Below are 19,646 nucleotides of genomic sequence, written 5' to 3'. Positions count from 1 at the left end.
AGCTAGGATCTGTACAACCTCACAGGCCAGCAGCTCCCAGCACGCTAAGCAAAAGATCTTGTTCCCGGGGAATCTGACTCTCGAGCCAAGGAATTACCTTGCTCACTGCTGTGGCAGTCAGGATCCCTAAGCACCAAGAGATTCCTGTTTCTTCAGCACAGAACCGGGCATCCTCCAGGGACCTACTGTCCATTGTGCTCTCGGTACTGAAGGACTAGCGCCCTGATTTGCAAGGTCTGATGGGTAGAATATCCTAGTACAGGTGACCCCGGAATGGGCCAGTTAGAGTTGTATCTAATGTTTTTCTTTCCTTTCTACCCAGGGAATGGAATGAGACTGACTCACGGATGTTCCCGTGGGTCCATCCCCAACCTCCTCCTGCCTTTTCACTATCCTCATGTACCCCCGTCAAAGGACTCTCCCCCGGACTGCCTCCTACACTTGTAACCTCTGAGTGTGACTCCAGCCCGGTCCAGAATGCAGGTGACGAGTCAGCATGGGCCCCAAGCACCTCTCACCTTAATGACGTATTCTTTGGCCTCAACCAGCAGCTTGTTCTTCAGCTCTTTAGCCATCTGCACGTAGAGGAACTGGTTGAGGGAACGTTCGATGGCCATTGTGCGCTGACGATTCCACTCCTGCACCTGGTGGCTGAACTCGTCCCGGTAATAAAACTGCTTGATTTCCTCAAAATACGTCTGGTCACTACCATACCTGTGAGGGGGAGAGACGGAGGGGATGTCACGCCAGCTCCTGCTGAGCTGCCTGGGCCTCTGGAAATGGGGTGCCCAACAGCCTTCCACACAGGAGACGTCTGGATCCCCAAAGCAGATGTGGAAGTGCTGCAGGTCCCCAGAGGCCATGCCCAGTTTCAGCTGCAGCAGAGCCTATTCTTCCCTGCTGTTGAGGGCTAGGCTCCAGGAAAGGGTGGATGTTAGGCTGTCACCCCCTGGCTGAGCTGCTCTGGTCATGCTGGGGTCTCTTCACTTATGGCCGGCTCCTGCCCGTACTCCTAGTTCAACTATGGCTGGCAGAGGCCTGTGCTGCAGTGACGTGGTGGCTCCTCAGGGCCGGGGAGCTCCCTGTCGGTCAGCCTGAGGGAGGAGCTAGCTCTCCCAATGTTCCCTTAGCCAGCTTGCCAGACAAAGGGGCCCTGGTTTTACTCATCCAAGGGCTGTGCTAGCAACTTGCCTGGAAACCCAAAGCCCCCACCAAGCCTGCATAATGAGGGGCAGCCTGCAGAGACCAGCAGGGCCCAGAAGTAGGAGCAGACTGGTGGCTGGAACACCTGGAGTGCTGCACTGGGGAGTTCCCATACTCTTGGGCCAGCTCTCTGAGGGAGTGGAGGATGGCTCCACAGGCTGCACTTAAGGGGTGTCTGTTGGGATAAGCCTCGTCTTTCACCTCGCTCCGTTTGTTGTCCCGATACCAGGATCCATACGTATGGCCCTGCCTCATTCCACAGCATTATCTCAGCTGCTCCTGTGCCAGCAAACCTGGCTGCCCTGGAGAGGGGACAGGGTTCCACTGCACGATGGAGCACCAGGGGGATGTGAGCTGGGGCCAAGGAAGCTGGCAGGACAAGAGTGACAGTGGGGGCCGTCAAAGAGACTCCGAGGCTACGGGGACGCAGGGGGGAGAATGCTTGGCCAGAGCTGGCCTCACCCCTCAACGCCTTTCATGTCAATACTGATGTCGATGCTCAGCAGCCCCTCCTCCTCAGCCAGGCAGATTTTCAGAAACTGGTCATCTCGCAGCTCCTTCACAGGCTTGTTCTTCAGGTACTTGCAGGAATACGCATAGTGGGCTTCATCAACATCCTGCCCCCCGGAGAGAGGAGACGAGACACCGCTGAGTCAGCGCCCTAGGGCCTTGGGTAATGAGGGCATGGCACAAGCCCAACCCCCCCCCCCCGACACACACACACTAGGAGCCAGCCTGGCCATGTCGACACCAAGTGGACTATACTGGTGGTGGTGGCATAACCCAATAGCATAGGTGCAGCCTACACCGACGGGAGGGGGTTCCCCAGCTATGCAGGAACACAGCCCCCGCCGCAGGCGATGGTAGGTAGGTTGATGGAACCATTCTTCCATCCACCTAACCGTGTCTACACTTGGGGTAAGTTGACATAATGACGTCATTCGGGTGGGGATCTGTCAAACCTCGGAGGGACTTGACCTAACGTTGACCTAACATTCAAGCATAGACCAGGCCTTAAGGTCAAAAGCGGGTTTCTGAGATCCCGATTTCAATGCCTGCCAAGTTGCACTGCCCTTCCCCAGAGTCTGAACAGGACTTCACAGACCGCCCCTAGCCCTCCCAGAGAATAAATGATGGTGTCAGCGTCTTGGCAGCAAGAGCTCAAGGCCATGAAATGGTGGGAGTTAAAGCTGAGTTGCAGCATGCTGACGAACTCCTGGGGTAAACCCCACACTGGCCTCTCACACCCCCAAAGTGTTCATGCCCCATCAATGACCAGGTAGGAGCAGGAGCGGACCCTAACTACACACCCCTAGAGAGGTCTCAGAGCTGCCATGGTGGCTTTCATCCAGCCTTCCCCAAGCCAGGCTTCAGCACACAGCAGACGCTAAACCCTAAGCACTGCCCCAAGAATGGAACCAGGGCTGGACTCAGCACTTCCCTTTCGAGGCAGAAGGAGCACGCCCATTATTGAACCATGCAAGAGTGACCGTAACTCCTTGCCTCTAGGTACCCACGCCGGGTGGCCCAACCCCAGCCGACGCCCATGGGAGCAGTGCTCCACTCCCTTACCTTTTTACCCTTCTTGGTCGGTGCAATGTTGAGTTTGGCTCTCTCTTGGAAAGTCTGTCTCAAGACCTGCCTGACGAGTGGCTCTCGGGCTATCTGCAAGGCCACCATGTAGCGGGCTCCTTCCAGCACAGCCTCAGGGGTCGGGAATTGACTGAAAAGAGCAACAAAGCCAAGACACAGGATGTGAGAGTGCCTGATGGCATCTCTCCCCACACATCCCAGAAGGCCCATCCATGGCGGCACCTGCACACTGACCTACACACATAATCCTTGGCCAGCTCCAGCGGCTCTGCTGGGAACTGCTCTGTCTCATGACGCTGGTAACTGTCCCGAAGATTCTCTCCAAACTGCTCAGGCGTCAGACCAAACTTCTTAGCCAGGCCGTCTAGAGCAGAGAATGCACAAGTACACAAGGAAGTGCATCTTTGCAAATGCTGATCAAAACCACCCACCCACATCCAGTAGACAGGGCCCTGGCTCCTCTGAGTGAGGGCAGCTGCTACAGTATGCCATAGTGTGTTGAACACCTGCCTCCACTCTGCAGCCAATGAGTTCATTTTATCATTGAAGTGTGGTGTTGTCATGGGGAACTCATGCTACGTCCTATGGAATCACTGTGTGATGACAGACAGAAGTAGGATAGGCTTATAGGTGTATAAGACTGACAGGTATTTAGGAGTGATGAGTATGTATTAGGTATATAAGTAAAGCACGGCTGTAAAGCAAGGCCTACAGGCTAAGGCCTGTAAGATTTCAGCTTAGCCACCATAGGCCTCAGGCGAAAGGAGACTTGACATGAGTGACTGACCTAAGACTGACCCTATGCCAATAAGCCCACAAGATTACTGTGAAGGATGTGCCAATAGGGGATGTTATGGAAAATATGTCCCTATGTACCCATCCAGACCACAAGACACCTGATTGGAACATAATGGAAAATTCTGTTCTCACTGTAGATTACCCTGGAAACAGGTTGATGTAAGTGTTAAGATGCTAAAAGATAAAGGGGAACTAAGAACAGGCTGTGAAAAGCAGGGCACCCCCAAAGTTTTGGGGTATGGAAGTATAAATAAGGAAAAGGGGGGTTGGAACCTCCTACACAAGCAGAAGGCATGGTCAGAACAAGATAAAAGAGGTTCCCTGGTTGGGCTAAAGTGGGAAGCCCCTGAAGGGAGACCCGCGCAGGAATCACCCCTCTATCGATGCTCACCAGTTGAGAGATCCACTAGACTGCACAGTACCTTTGGCATGTGAGTACAAATACGGCCTTGGCTATTGCTTGGGCTCTCTCAGCTTGTGTGGATGAGTATGTGCATGTCACTTACAATACATAAAACATTTTTTTAACTTGTAACTGTGTGGTCATTGTATTCGTTCTTCATGTGCTCCGAAGAGTCGCCCAGGCCAAGAGAAACCTGAAGGGTAACCTTGACCCTACGGAGCCGAAAAACGTAGCACCGCAGGAGCCATGCTCACTCCTAGGGATGCTAGAGTTTAACCAGAACTACCAAGTGAATTTTAAATAGAGGCTACGACTCCCAGACCTGATGATGCACTAATGCCGAACACTCCATGCCTGTAGCCACCTCATCACGACTCACCAGGCAGGAGCCCTTACCCAGTCCGGCGGTTTGACAGATGGTGTACATATCCCTGCGGGATGCCTGCTTCAGCTCGGGCCCCTTCTGCTCCTCATCTTCTGCATCCTCTCCTTCCCCTACAGAGGAACAGTGTATTCAGCATGGTGTTTATAGGGACACACTTGTTAGACACCTGCAGTGCTGGCTGACTCAGCAAGAGTCCTGCGTACTCCGCTGCAAGCTGGAACTGCCCCTGCCCCAGGGTCCCTGGATTCTGGGACACTCCAAACTGGAGAATCTGCTGCAGCTTCAGATCGCTGACCAATGGACAGGTGCACTGAACAGTCAATACTGTACCAGTAAGCTATGGAACCTGACAGTAAGTTCAATTGTTCTCTGCTTCTACCATTTTAATTTTCAGTGTGCTGCAGAACTTTGTAGTGAAAACCCATAATTGCCTTATAAAAGGCAGTTCCTACATTCCTACAGTGTCAGGAGAAGCTGGCGGTCTTGGCAGCTAGTTGAGGGGCATGTGGAGTTTCTGGCCCCTGAGAAGACGTAGGATGTCACCTGGGATCATATTGGCTATGAATGGATTGGACTGATGGAGGGGCAGCTGAACAATGGCTGGTTTACAGAATTCGACAATGTGGCTGACCCAAAGCTACCCGCATCTTTAAATACTGGAGGTGGGGCCAGCTGGAATACAACTCCCAGTATTCAATGCTCTCGTTTGATCTGCCACGATCCTGAAACCAATAGTTGCCACAGGCTGCACATGCAGACTGAAGAGGACGGTGGCTGCAACTTGCTCCAGTCTAGGTTAATGAGCTGCAGAGCTCAGTCTCCTGGACAGTTGCAAGGGCAGGGATCCCCACAAAGACTTGTGACAGATCAAGAGCTCATTTCAGATGGAAGGGAGCAAAGGGGTAGGGCTCGATGAATTATGTGCACATACGCCTGTGCAGGCATGTGCTTGGCTGAGGGAGGAGCAAGCATGCTGCCTCTAAATGTCACACAATCATTTTAAAGCAGCAGCTCCAGCTGCCCCATGGTCACAAGAGCAAAAAGCCGAACTCATTTGGGACAAACCTTCGGCCTCTTCACCATCCTCCCGCATTCGTTTATGCTTCTTTCGGCTGGCTTTGGCAGCATTCTGCATCTTGGGGATGTCTCGCCCATAGTACAGCAAGAAATGGTTATACACATCCTTCAGCTCGTCCATGGACTGCACGTCCTTCAGCCTACAGTGTGCAAAGGCAGCATGTCATTCCCGTGCGGCCCTGAGCTGGGACCCGTGCACAAGGAACCAGCTCGGTTATTGCCCTCTGAATGCTTACAGGCAAGGAAGCTTCAGTCTGTTTCCCATCTCTCTGGCTTCACAGGGCAGCTCAGACAGAGAGACTGCAACAGACAGGCATTGTGCTGCTATGTGACCATTTCATACTGAAAAGGTGCTTGGTGCTGGGATGCGATGGCTATAAAGTAAAGCAAGGGACACCCTCGCACCAGAGCTCTTGCTGGCCTTTTCAGGAATTAGAAAGTGCTTACTTCTGCTATTTGGGAGACTCCAGCAACATCATCCCTATAGTTTGCAGTGCTTGATGCCTCCCAAACAGCACATAAAAGCTGCCCTGAGCTCACTTGTAGTTTCAGTGGGTCGTGTTCACCCCAGAGATAGCTGCATTTCAGGGTGGGGGGGAAGCGATCCTGTTTTGGACAGCACGCATATCAATCTGTAAGCCACTTGGGGATGAAAGATGCTGTATAAGAACACAAAAGGTTATGGGACCATACCTCTCCATGTCAGTGGTATCAAGCGCCCTTATCCCATCAGCCAAAGGTTTGTCCGGATCAGCAGAGATTTGCTCGTACTGATAGGCCTGCATCTTCTCAAAGAGACGGGTCAGGTTCTGCTTGCGGATTTTTAGCTGGGTCCACTGTAACACGGTAGCAGAAATAAGTGTGTGCTAACCCTTCTCTGGTTGGAACCCGCTGTTTGTGGCCCTGTCTCACTGCTACTTCCTCCCCTCCAATCTCGCTGGCCAAGGCAGGCTCCTGGCCACTACTGCTACTAGAACAACATCTGCCAGCAAGACAACATCTCCAGTAGCTGAGCTCACATCTGGTAAGCACGGCAAGTCTCATCTCGGAGACCTGCGTCCAAAGCAGAGCAGGCTTTGGACAGAGCGCACCAGGAGGTCCTGGCTCGCTGCTGCTGGAAGAGTCACGAGACCACAGACAAGTTCAGGAGAGAGAACAGGGCAATCCCTCCCTTCCCAGCTCGGTATTCCCCATTGCCAAATGGTAGCAGAACCCCAAGAAAAGGGACGGCCTGGTCTCCAGTGGCAGGAAAACGGGCTGCAGCGTACCAACGTGGGACTGGATAAACCTAGAAGACTTGGGGGTCAGAGACATGGCCTAGCTGCTGATGAACTAACAATGGGTGGGGAATGCAATGCTTCTGCTGAAGTCTCAGGCAAGCAGCATTCTAGAGCAAATCCCTTGCCCCTCACCTTTTCATCCCACTGCCAGACCCTCCAGAGGTCATTGATGTGCAGCTCCGGCTCTACATACTCCTTTCGGTAGAAGGCAATGAATGGGACCTAGGTGAGAAATGAGACCCATCGGTGCCCCCTTCAAGGACAGACCTACTACTGGCAGTCAGGAGTGCAGAGAAATGCAGTTACCCCAGATGGTGGGGAGGAAAAGCTTCCGGGACTGCAGCACACAAGGGCTGTGTGGAGCTGCCCTTTCCTGCCTTGCTATGGCCGTGTATTTAGTCCAACCCCAATGTGCGGGACTCTGACAGCCCCGGACATTGCCCTCCATCTCCACTCCCACAAAAGTAAACCAAAGGGGCTCTCAGTCTCTAGGTAGCAGTGCAGGTGACAGCCTGGGCTGAGGTGAGTGTGGATTACAGATTACAGCCCCTGGAGTTCGAGTCACCATTTACCCCTTCATCCCACCTCTTAACTGCAGAATCTTCATCCAGCCTTCCCCTGCAGATGCTCTGGCTCCTGCAAGGCCAGGTGCGCTCAAAGCAAGTCACCTGGTGCTGTCCCTGCCCGTGCTGACCCACGTGAACGCTTTCCATTGGCCCCAGTACATTGGCAGCCGCTGCATTAATCCTTCACATTCCAAGGTAAAACTAGCTTAGACCCTTGCTCCCAACCCTTCTGCAGAATTGTGAGTTACCTCAAAGTGCTGATTCCTCATGAAATTCAGGGCTTCTTTAATCTTCTGTATGGTGCTGGGCCCCTTGCGGCTGAAGCTGCTACTGGCCTGGCCCCGGTCCAAGTAATCAGAACTTTCCTGAAAGAGGGAATATCATGTCTAGCGCTTCCCACAGCCCCCTCCCCAGGACGCTGGGCAGGCCGGCCTTGTCAATGGGGAGACAGGCCCAGGCAAAGGGAACATGATGTCCCCAATTAACAGATACTGGTTTGAGAGCCCAAAGCATCATTCTAGCCCTGAAAAAAGAAAAGGAGGACTTGTGGCACCTTAGAGACTAACAAATTTATTTGAGCATAAGCTTTCGTGAGCTACAGCTCAAGTGCAGTTCGGATGAAGCATCTGATGGAGGTGACTGAGAGCTGATGACTAATAATACTCACTATACCCACAGCACTGCTTCAAGAGCTTTATGAACGACAATGCCTCAGGGCCCCCTGAGCAAGGCATCACCACCTTCAATTCACAGAGGGAAACTGAGCCAGCTGCAAAAGTGACCTGCCCAACGCCAGAGAGAATCAGTGGCAGAGCAAAAACAATTCCGGTGTCCTATCCCCCATCCTCTTCCAGTTTCACCACTAGATAGTTAAGGAACCCAGGCATCAAGGGTCCCAGTAAATTAGGTACCACCTCACTCCAAGAAGAGTCCAGGAAGTTTCCCCAAGCAAAGCATGCTGGAGAGTTAGAACAGTAGTCACCTCAGACCTGGGGTCCAAGGAGAAGCCTGTTACCTGCAGCGAGATGGTAGGTGTGGCAAAGGCATTCCTGTAGATCCAGTCAGCTTCTTCCTCCAATTCATCATCTTCAGCACTCTTCACAGGGATGGAGCGCAGCTGTGTGGGAAGGCAGGGTGAAGAGAGGGCCACGTATCACCTGTGGCTTGCATTACACATCGGTTCTGAGGGGCCCACAACCATTCCTTTCATTCCACACATGCCTGGAAGGTCTCAAAAATGCCTGCACCCTAGGGGCTCTCTTGACAGCAGCTTTTCAAAGCAGCCATCTTTGGACTCCGGGACCTACCTGTGCCCAGCTTCATGCTAGGTCACCACCAGCTCGCTCTTCTGGGAATCACTGGCAGAAAATTCTGCAAGTGGTGCACAAGTGCCATTGCCAGTCAAACCAGAGGCTCCTAAAAAACTTGTGCCATGGCCTCTTCTATTCCAACCACTCTGTAGCCCGTGGGTCTAGCCCAGTTCAAAGTCACCGGCCACGTTAGCGCTATCCCTGCAGTAGCCGCACAGATGACAAAGCACCAGTGACCGTGCCATCAGATTCTTGTCTCTCTCAGCTCCTCTGAGCATTTAATCTCCCCCACCTCGTCTATCCCTGGGCTTGGTCCACCTGTAATATGACCGTGTGGCAGGGCACGACAAGTCTGGCTAGGCCCCATGACTCTTCCCCCAAGAAGAAGAACGTGGCACTCCCATGTGCAGGGCCCACTGATTTGAAGAAAAACAACCAATTCAAATTCAATATTTAAAAGAAAAAGGTCCCTAGCGGCTTCACGCGTTTCATTCCCAGGAGGGTGGGTACAAATGTCTGCCAAAGGTTCAGGGATGCAAACACCCAGGGGGTGGGGGAGGGCAGAGAACTTTGAATGTTCCAAGGGGGTCAGGGCTTTGGGCAATGGGATGAAATTAAAAGAGGGAAAATTGAGTCTGGCTCTCAGGAAAATTCCCCAGTGTGAGATATGTCAAGCTATGGAACACTCACTGCAGGACGTAGCGAAAGCTCCAATTTCATGGCTAGGGTCATTGAAGAGGAGGTTATATTAAGCACTAGAAAATGTCTTGTGAGAAATGTCCTGCATTAGATAGGCTGGGGTACAGACAAGTCTGGAAAGTCCTAGCTCTCTCTCTCTCCCCACTTTTTAATCTCCATTCTCATGAGGAAGAGCCGTAACGGATGGGATCCAGCACCAGGGACATCTGGGCATAGCTGGCTGGCAGCTGGGGAACTGTCACCACATGGGCAACACAGGCTTCCAGTGGCCAAGGAAAAACCCACTGCAGCTCCCATCCTGCCTTTTCAGCACCAGCACACAGGGATAAGGGAACAAGGATCCGATCCCACAGTCAGGCCACACCCCTAAAGAGCTGCACTATAGGCCATCAGCTCTCCTTTGCGGCCAGGAGGCCCTCTCAGCAGCATGGAACCCTCACCTGGAACCTCTCTGGCATGTCGGTCACGCGGATCTCATTGTCCTGGTCTGTCAGGTGACTGCTTTCCAGCTCACTGGGCTCGTACATCTCAAAGATGCTACGTCGACTGATGCGCTTCTTGGCAGTCTTTTTGGGTCGGACACGGATCTCCCCTTCAGCCTCCTCATCCTCGTACTCATATTCCTCCTCCAGCTCCTCATCATACTCATTGTACTTCTCAAATTCATCATAGTCAAAGTCCACTCCGAAGATCTCCTGAGCCTCTTGCAAAGCACTGGAGGCGAGACAAAACTTCATTAACCCCCAAGTTACCTGAAAACCCTTCTCGCTGGGTGAGTGTACCATGGCACCTGTGCTCACGTCTAGTCGAGCATGGTAGGGAACGGGTTGGATATGTACACAGCTCATGAAGCTTCACTCACAGCACATGCTGCTTTGTGTGGAAAGAAGAGGTATCTAATCAATTTCCAATTAACTTGCTCCCAAGATCGTTAGAAGGGAGACCTTGTCCCCTCCCAGGAAAAGCGTGGGCACTATAGAACTGCCCTGTGATGGCCAGGGCCCAATGACAGACAGGGACTTCTCATTTACCAGAGGCGTTTCCCCCAATGCCCTTTTCAGGAAGCAGGGAAATAAACCTGGTGGAACTAACACAAGTCTGCCCAGAGCAGTGGAAGCTAACACTTTCTCCAGACCAGCTAAACAACTGGTACTCTCAGCAGCACTATCCCTGAGAGAGGAGCCTTCAGGCCCAGAATGACTGCCGTGCTCTCAGAGGGAACTGGGAAAGTGACAGGCAGAGGGAGTGCCTCGCCCCAGCACTGGGTGACATGAGTAGGAACGGCATTCCCGAGGTTCCAGTTCGGACAGGAGGATGCAGATAAGGGATGGGTCTGGCTCAGGGAGGCAAGGGGATGCCTCTGCTAAAGGACTGGTCAGCGTCCCTGCAAAAAAGGGGAAATCTTCTGCAAGGGAGGGGAGATTTGGCACTTCACAAAGTCACTCCTGCTCTAGGCCCTGGATTTCATCTTAGCTTGGTTTCCCTAGGAGGGTCCCAATGTGATGACATGGGGACAGGGAGGAATAGGCCAGACTGCCATTGTGAGGGCTGAGGAAACTGAGCAGCCTCTCCACAAACCTCTGTTTCTACTTACGCATCCGTGTAGCCAGGGAGCTTCTTCCGCCACTTTGGCTTCTTCAGAGGTTGCCCATCATCATCCACAATGAAGTCGTCGATGTCTGGACACAGAACGGAGTTTAGGCTATGCAGAGCTCTGACAGCGCGTACGCAGGCAGCCACGGAGACAAGCCTCTGCTACAGGTTTCAGCTATTGGTGGGTGCTAACTTAGCCAAGCCACCCATACCATACAGGTGCCTGCAGGGGAAGTTCTAACCCCTCGAGCTACAGGGATCAGCCAGCACTAAGCCCACACTCCCAAAGATGAAGAGAGCTTTGCAAGGCAAAGCCACCCCAGCCAAAGAAAGCCTCACTGGGGGACATCAGTCACTGGGTTAAATGGAAGGAATACTTGCAGTCCATCCCCTCCCGCTGGCCAGTGATGTTGGGCTGCTGCCTAAGGGAGGACTTCCGGCAGCAGCGGGGCCTAACGGCTCAGAAGTTGGGCGATCAAATGCCCAGAGACAGGAAGTCTGCTCCCTTCATTTGAAGCTGTCACTACCACCATTCTGGGGGCAAGTGAGGCCAGAAGAACAGCAACTCTAAACAACTCTCTTCCCTAGCCACAGCCTGGCCACATCTGTACCCCATAGCTGTACACTTGGTTTGGGAGGTGGGTGCAGAGCACAAACAGCAGCAAGTTCACTCCCACCCTGGAAGCAATCAGTTCCTCCACCCAAACACGGGGCACAGAAAGCCTCCATACGTACAGGGCCTGAAGTGCAGGGAGTGAAAGCACTTGAAGCAATAGGCCACTGATGCCTACCAGATTCATCTTCCTCATCCTCTTCCTCTTCTTCTGGGGGAGCTATGGGAGCATCAACAGCCTCGCCCCCCTCTTCCCCTTCTCCATCCTGGAAGATTTCTTCAGCAATGGCTTCCTTCTCATGTTCCTCCTTCCCATAATCCTCCTCTTCATCATCCTCATCATCTGACATTTTTCGCACACGCCTGAATTTTTGCTACAAGAGTGAAGTAATCATAAGGTCCTTGTCATCACAGACACCACATAAATGCGGCTTGTTCTCTACCAGAGCCCTCTCCACCCTTCTGAACACTCCCTACCCCACGGCAACGTGTCCCAACCATGGGGAGCACCAGCACACCAGTGCCTTCCATCATGTGTGCAGAACCTCCCCGGGCCTGGTCAAAGCCCTGCCTATCACTCTGAGGGCCACAACTCTACCTTCCCAACACCCCCGCACTCACCCTTGGGCTGGGAGAACTGAAGGCCTGGCCTCCATGGCTGTCCTTGACTTCCACGCTGCAGAAGTGCTCATATAGCAATGCACATAACACACCCATGCTGGGCTCAACTTTCCAGCCCCACCTTCCCCCTCTTACTTACTAACCCAAGTCCAGGTCCCAGCTCGCCATGCAAAATATTGGCCTGAAAAAAGAACTCACTCTTTTGACTTTGACACCCAAATTCTCTTCAATGAGGTCAAAATCGTCATCCTCCAGACGGTCGTCGAAAGCTGGCAGGAGAGAGCAGAGACAGGTTAACTCCCCATTACTGGTCAGTGCACAGCACAGAGACTGAGCTAACCCCATTATTGCTCAGGCATCAGACCCTGGGAGGACAAGGAGAAGCCCGTTCCCCATTCCGCAGCTCCAGCAGGACACGTGTGTTTGTATGTACTGCACCGCACTGCCTGCCGCAGAGCCAAGCTTACACAACTTACTGCGTTTTCTCTTTTTGTGGCCAACATCGTCCTCCGAATCGCCAGAGTCGCTTGCTTCTTCCTCCTCCTCCTCTTCCTCATCATCATCATCATTAATGAATCCCTTTAGGTTCCCCTGCTCATCTTGATCATCAAGATTCTCCTCCTCCTCTTCTTCATCTGAAATGGGCAGTAATACAAGTTTTAGAGGGGCTCAGGACACTTCACCCAGACTATTCTAGGTTATTTGCAATGAGCTCCTCTCTCAGCTTATCCATGGGGGTCCGGGGTGTCACAGAATTAAACTCTTTCAACCCGCACTCAAAGCAGACTCCTGCCCAAGTCAAAAGCCCAGCATTTCAACAGCCTTACTGGGCTCTGTCTGCATTGAGAACAGAATTACAAGCAGGTCCCATTACTGAAACAATTTTGTGGCGCTGAAGTGAATATTAGTCTCCAGTGAGCAGCTGGGTTACCCTAGCTCACTGCCTCTAGCTCTGTCCGTCTGAACCGTGGAGGCAGGCTGCAACGAGCAGAAGGCCAGAGACTCTGGAACCGCCGCTCTTCCCCCTCAAACAAAGCTCAAGTTCATGGACCTTCCCAGCTGGCTCCAAGGCCTGCTCACTGGAGCTCTCTCTGCAGAGGGAATGGAGGGGCTGCGTGTGTGTCTGGGGAATTCCTTTGCTTTATTGGGTAGCATCAGGTGGTTCTAGATGTTGATGGCAGGTGATTTGGTACTTGGGAATAGAAAATACGCTTCCAAGTGCTTTGAGGAAGAAAAGCACTAAAACATTGTATGGGACTGTCTAGAGCCTGCCCTCCTATACTCATTACGCCATGGCTTTGTCATGTGTTCCCCACAGATATAGGATGCTAAACAGAATAACTAGGGATCAAATCCTTTAAATAAAAAAGCACTAAGGGCTTATTTACACGGGGAAATTTACCGACAAAACTATAGCAGCATAACGCCGCACGTGGCTGCTCCTACTACAGACTAAGTACTTCCCTTAGTACGGTGGTGTATCTATTCCAGTAGCGTTCTACTGGGAGTTTTCTCCATGGAGACAAGATTTCCCAGTCAGCACAGGACACACTTGTGTGTCTGTTTCTCAGGAGAGTGCTGCCTTATATGGCCTGGTGGCAGGATATAGTTCACACCGCAACCCTCCGCCCCGCAGTGATGAGAAGGAACCTTGCTACGCACTGAAACATGGAAGAGCCGCCATGACTCCTCAGGGCATGTTGAGAGCGCTGAAGCAGATGAGCGTGATGACAGACAAGCAAACTCACCATCTTCCTCTTCCACAAATTTCTTGTTTACTCTCGGAACAACCTCCCCATCATCGTTGTATTCCTCCTCCGACTCCTCAGCCTCGCTCTCTACAAAATCAGACATGGCTCCGGCTTCTCACACCCCGTTCCACAGAGAACTACCTGGCAAACATGAAATCCCACTTACAACCAGCCAAGGAAGCAAAAAACAATGTACTCCGAGGAGTCACAAATACAGGGAGAGAGTTAAGGCAACAGGATTTCAAACCATTTATGAAGCCCCCTGAATTACGCATAATCCATCCTGCATGAATGCACCAGTTGCCAAGGACTGTGCAAATCAGACAGCAGCCCAGAGCTTCTAGAGGCTTTTAACCTGGTCTGAGTGAGCAGCCAAATCACAGGAGCAACCATCATTACAGAGCTGAGCTCCTGTCGCATCCAGAAAAGCAGCACCACTTGATCGCTGCCCAGAAACCTATTAGGTATACAACCTCAGCGAAGGTTTTAACAGGATTAAACGTCACACTTGGCTAATGAAATAAAAGCTAGAGAAGCCTGATAGGGTATATTGCTGACTGGCTGCTTACCAGCCTAGACAAAAAAGGTAGCACCTTGTTCACAGAGCTCCAGGAGCCAAAGATGGCAAACTTACCACAGGAGAGGGCCTCAGAGGACAGAATGCACTAGGAGCCTGAATGTGACAAAGCATGACAGTTACACAGCATCACAATAACCCTGCTCTGGATTAGAATGTTTACGGATTGCCAGAGAACAGTAAAAGGACTCAGTGGTAGGATTGAAATGAAGGCACTAGACGAGGACTTTTAAGATTTGTTTCCAGGATCCAGACCCTTTGACTGCCACTGCATTAGAATGTGGCTTCTGGAAGCACAGGGAGATTCAAGGTCAGCACAAGGGCAAACCACATGTACATAGTGGTGGTTTGGATTTACTATTTTTGTTTCCTTTGAACTTGTGGCTTTACAACTCACCATCATTCCCAATTGACTCACTGCTTCGCAAAGTAACACTGAGACAACAGGACGATTTGATAATTCTTCCAGCTAGCACCCTGGTGTGGAGGCAGACCAGACACTGCCTCTGGAGATGGATTGAGAAAGGTTAGATGAAGAGGAAGATCTAAAGCACTAATCTCCAAACTCAGTGTTGAAATAGATACGATGCATACATGTAAAAAACTATGAGAAGCAGAATTCCATGGCCCCCTAGGGAACGATACCTGGACAAACGAATTCCAGAATGCTCACAAAGCACCACCACCCTCCTGCCCAATGATAGCCAGTGGAAGGGAATCACACACAAGACAATCTGACTTTGTTGGCTTGGGATATGGGCAAATCACATCCCCATCTAGCTGCTGGGGCTGCCCCCAAGTCTAGACATTCCGATCGCACCAACATGGCTGCTTACAGCAAATCTTGGGCCTTCTCCTCGATAAGACCACGACCTAGGCTATCCCTGGAGGTCCTACCCAAACCGTCACACATTAAAAGCTGCAAGGAAATGCATCAGCCTATGTCTCACAAAAGGAAATCTCACAGCAGAGATATGGTAAAGACAAGACATGACATTAAAGAGATGAGCAGCTCACCGCTCAGATTCTACAATCCCAAAGCTATCTGGGGACTCCTGGGCTCGAGCCAGCACTCCCTCTACAACATACTAGAGATGGACAAATAGCAACTGCCCCGGGCTAGAATGACATCACTCCACCTCCTGGCGAGTCATCAGCCTGTCACTCATATACTGATACTTGTACAGAATATCTCCTCCCCAGCATCTGTATTTCTAGCAATGACACACACACAATCCCTATGATATCCGCTTGAGCTGCTCTCCCAGATGGTAAGGCCACAAACATCTAAATATGCCTTTGTACACGGCTATCGAACCAACTACCTCAGATGAACTGTGTAACACCATAATACAGCAGTATCATGTATCACTACATTACCGACATCCCTACTTCTGCATGTAGGTGTGTATCAACCAACCACAAACAGTTCTCCGGTGTATCTGCTCGTAAGTGCCTCTTGAAATACAAACAATTACAAAAACAAGAAACAGCAGGCCGAACGGCTTTTACACATTTAAGTTTCTACGTAGAACAGCCTCACCCCCTCTGCCCAGAACTGACCCTTTTAAGACAGCTGCGAAGATGGCAGAATTGCCCCCCTCAACTCTGCAGCATGCCACAACCTTCTGTCTGTTCTAACTTTTCATTCTGAGCCCAAACTTCTCACTGCATGTTCCAGCAGCTTCCACATACATCATCACCTTGTGCACATTTCCATTCGAGTTTGTCTAGTGAGCTGAAGCACTACAACTGAGAAGTAGCAGTTCATTTCCTGGATGCACTCTTGCACCCAGTTCCAAAATAGCCACTCATTTAGAGATATTTGGCTATTTCCAGCTCCAGCATCATCTACTCTAAAAACAGTGTGAATGGCAGTAAGCAGAGATTAATTAGCATGGGAACTAGAACTGAGCATGGCTATTGCCATGGAGATGTGGAATCAGATATATACTAATACAGCATCCTCCACTCTGCCTTGAGTATGGAAATTCATTCAAACTAGTACTGAAATCCCACTGGATGCCACGTCAAATGGCAAGTGGGAGTGTGCTGGAGACTGGGTGGCACAGAGTTGCCTGTCACTGGGGAATGTTGAAATACTAGAGAATCCTGTGGAAATGTGCAAAACTGCGTCTAATCCGACATAGGGACATGCCTCTAGGCCCCACAATTACATTTGTGGACACTCCTGAGGCTAATTATCTTTACTGCAGGCCTCCCTCGCTGCAAAGAGCGCTCACAGCACCGGAAACCCATGACCAGGATGCTATCGTACACTTGGTAAAGAGTTATGTAAGCTGGCTAAAGGTAACAGGAATGCAGCAAGGTAACTGAGTACAGAAATACTTGGCTAGTGTTTGTGGAGGTGTGTGACTAAACCTAATCATTTATTTAAAGTCACTGTTTGTGGTGTACCAGTAATCTGCTGGATGCAGAAGTCTTGAGATTGAAGTTACTCTAATACCATAGCGAGACATCAATAGGACCTTCCTTAGCACTGAATACAGGCTAATTTTTCCTGTCTTATTTTAGCAAATGCATTTGGTTACTTTAACACCCTCCCTAGGCAGTTTGTGAATATCCGTTATGTCACTTCTTACTGAGAGTTTGAAACAGCACTTTGCAGCACTGTGAAGTTAGACAGCTGGTGATGGAAAATGCCAGTCCCCTGCCTTGAGACCCATACAGAACCCACCCTTCTTTCATCATAAAGCCACACAAGGCTGGGCCGGGGGCATTCATATTCTGCTCAGATCAAGACCACCCTGACAACTTTCCAGAACCCACAAGTTGCCCTTAACTGGAATAAAACAAAGCAGATAGCAGGTACCCTTGCCTTTAATGCAGAGATTATGGGTCTTGCTAACTAAGATCAGGCCATTCAGCTCAAGCAAGATCATCACATGCTGTGGGTTACATCTCTGTTTAGGTGAAGAAAGCCAGGATATCCAATAAGGCCTGTGTGAATCGCTTTGGCCATTGCTGCTTTCAGCGCTGAAACACCTGTACAAGACCAGCCACTAATGCAATCGACCCAGCAATCTCCTAGTTGCTTAACGAAACACACATGGACATGAGTGCTGTGGCAGACACAGCTCTGCAAATACTGTACACAAATGTTTCTGCGGAAGTTAACCCATGGACAAAAACATACCAATATTGTGACTAGTGAGTCACTGCGGAGAGTCAGAATGTAACAGGCATAGATATCAGCACACTGGCGTTTTCTCTCACTTCACAGTGCCTTGTTCTGGGAGAGCAAAGCAGCAGAGGCGAGAGGTCCCAGGAACATCTCAGCTACGCCTCCTCTGCCTGGAGGATGGGGGCTGTGACGTGGGGGACAGGAGAGAAGTGGGGGACGGGACATGACAGCATAACCTTCGGTATTTGCATAGCTAAGATGATGTCTCCTTCCCCAAAAAGACGACACTCCTCTTGGCCAGAAGCCACTCCATTACAGAAACAGCTTCAGAATGTAAATATTGCTGGAGAAGAGAGAAAAAGCCAATCTAGGCTTCAGGAAAGAAAAATAATGCCAGAGTACACGGTGGGGGCATACACCACTCAGACTCACAAGGAAGAGATAAAAAGAAAAAAAAAGGAGGACTAGTGGCACCTTAGAGACTAACCAATTTATTTGAGCATAAGCTTTCGTGAGCTACAGCTCACTTCATCGGATGCGTTCAGTGGAAGAGGTATGCCTTAGTCATTGTATTTAAACAGCTGCCAGAAAAGGGCATGTGTGTATGTGCAGCTCCACAAGATGGCGCTAAAGAGAGGCCCTAGTATCAAAAAGGTTGAGAAATCCTGGACTAGCTGATCACAATGGTCACTTCTGGCCTTAAACCCTATGAAAGCATCACACTGAAGCACCATGGCGCACCCAGACCAGCACCTTGGACAAAAATACCCTTCAAGGGCAATTAACTGCAGGGCAATGCTCAAAATCAAACAAGATTTATTTAAATTGGAATCAGAGTGGTAGCCGTGTTAGTCTGTATCAGCAAAAACAAGGAAGTTTATGCCCAAAGGTATTTGTTAGTCTCTAAGGTGCCACAAGTCCTCCTCATTGTTTTTAAATTGGAATGTGAATCTCTACCTGTTATTCCCACCCTGTGTCTATTGTGACTATAAGCAGCTCCGATCAGGGATCATATCTCAGCGGGTGTGTAGAGTGCCTACCACTATGGGGCCTGCAGGTACTACCCAAACACCAGTACAGATTTCTAGTGTAGATTTTGCAATTCTTGGTCTTTATTACAAAATCTAAATGACCCTGTCGCCACTCCACCCTCCATACATTTAATCCACAGATTGCAATGCCAGGAAATCCAAGAGTGAGATCACAAATACCACTCTGCCACTCAGGCTGGCTCTAGCCTGTGGAAACACCACAATATTATTCCAACAAAATGTAGTGACAGCAGAAATTTCATCCTGATAGTCAACTGGCAATTGCCTATAACCCACTACAGGCAATTGCCAGGGCAAACTCCATCTAAGTGGCTCCTGCTTCAAATCACCTTATCAGGTTAAAAAATAAAAGCTCCTAAGGGAGCTTATTATGATTTTCAGAGTCGGTCAGTAGTTTAAATAGATACTTTTTCATCAACATATCTGACCTGAAAAGATGTAATTATTTAAATTATACAGATCCCTATTAACACTGACCTAGTAAATTCATATTGCCACACAAGTATGATCAATCTTATTCATAACTCCCAGCTCACATTCTAATTCCACTTTATTTAAACGCAAAGACTCCAGGGGCTTGGGGGCCTCAGACCTCTACCCAGCAACACCACAAATACCACTTTAGAAGTTTAGGCCACAGTCCCCAGCACATATTATCCAAATATGAACAGTGACTCTGACTTCCAGTGTGCGGTGGCCAGAAATGTCCCCTTTTTCTGTTATTTTTCTTTGTATGAATCATGTACAGCATACCCAGCTGCTGTGTCCCCCCCCTTGTATGGGTCCCCTGGCTCTCCTCCACTTCTGCCTATTCCCTAGGATTGATTACCTTCAAAAGACTCATTTGTTTGACCAAACTCATAGTGTTATCTGGATATTTATGTTGTTCAGACTCCATATACAGTAACCTTACACTGTAAAATGTGCTTGATCCTAATACAAAACTGCCATTTCCCCATTGCAATACCATATTCCTTGTT

At 50.3% G+C, this 19,646-nt stretch overlaps 1 protein-coding gene across 2 annotated transcripts in view; it reads right to left on the bottom strand.

Annotated features, from left to right (window-relative positions):
• SUPT6H (SPT6 homolog, histone chaperone and transcription elongation factor) overlaps positions 1–19,646 on the bottom strand; it is a 43,978-nt gene that overhangs the window by 17,808 nt on the left and 6,524 nt on the right. Inside the window, exons 2-17 of one of the 2 annotated variants that reach the window (XM_077836331.1) lie at positions 13,890–14,033; positions 12,618–12,776; positions 12,340–12,410; positions 11,699–11,894; positions 10,909–10,993; positions 9,755–10,028; positions 8,321–8,422; positions 7,554–7,670; positions 6,872–6,961; positions 6,153–6,295; positions 5,448–5,599; positions 4,394–4,492; positions 3,031–3,160; positions 2,776–2,926; positions 1,666–1,820; positions 519–714 (exon numbers count right to left, since the gene is read on the bottom strand). In XM_077836331.1, coding sequence (XP_077692457.1) covers positions 519–714; positions 1,666–1,820; positions 2,776–2,926; positions 3,031–3,160; positions 4,394–4,492; positions 5,448–5,599; positions 6,153–6,295; positions 6,872–6,961; positions 7,554–7,670; positions 8,321–8,422; positions 9,755–10,028; positions 10,909–10,993; positions 11,699–11,894; positions 12,340–12,410; positions 12,618–12,776; positions 13,890–13,995 — 2,226 coding nt within the window. In that variant the 5' untranslated portion in view covers positions 13,996–14,033. The remainder of the gene's footprint in view (positions 1–518; positions 715–1,665; positions 1,821–2,775; positions 2,927–3,030; positions 3,161–4,393; positions 4,493–5,447; positions 5,600–6,152; positions 6,296–6,871; positions 6,962–7,553; positions 7,671–8,320; positions 8,423–9,754; positions 10,029–10,908; positions 10,994–11,698; positions 11,895–12,339; positions 12,411–12,617; positions 12,777–13,889; positions 14,034–19,646) is intronic. The other variant, XM_077836332.1, reaches the window with a different exon arrangement.

The sequence above is a fragment of the Eretmochelys imbricata genome, chromosome 17 (assembly GCF_965152235.1).
Source record: "Eretmochelys imbricata isolate rEreImb1 chromosome 17, rEreImb1.hap1, whole genome shotgun sequence".
Classification (NCBI taxonomy): domain Eukaryota; kingdom Metazoa; phylum Chordata; order Testudines; family Cheloniidae; genus Eretmochelys; species Eretmochelys imbricata.
The sequence above is the reverse complement of the archived record's forward strand: the minus strand, read 5'-3'. Positions and strand labels throughout refer to the sequence as shown.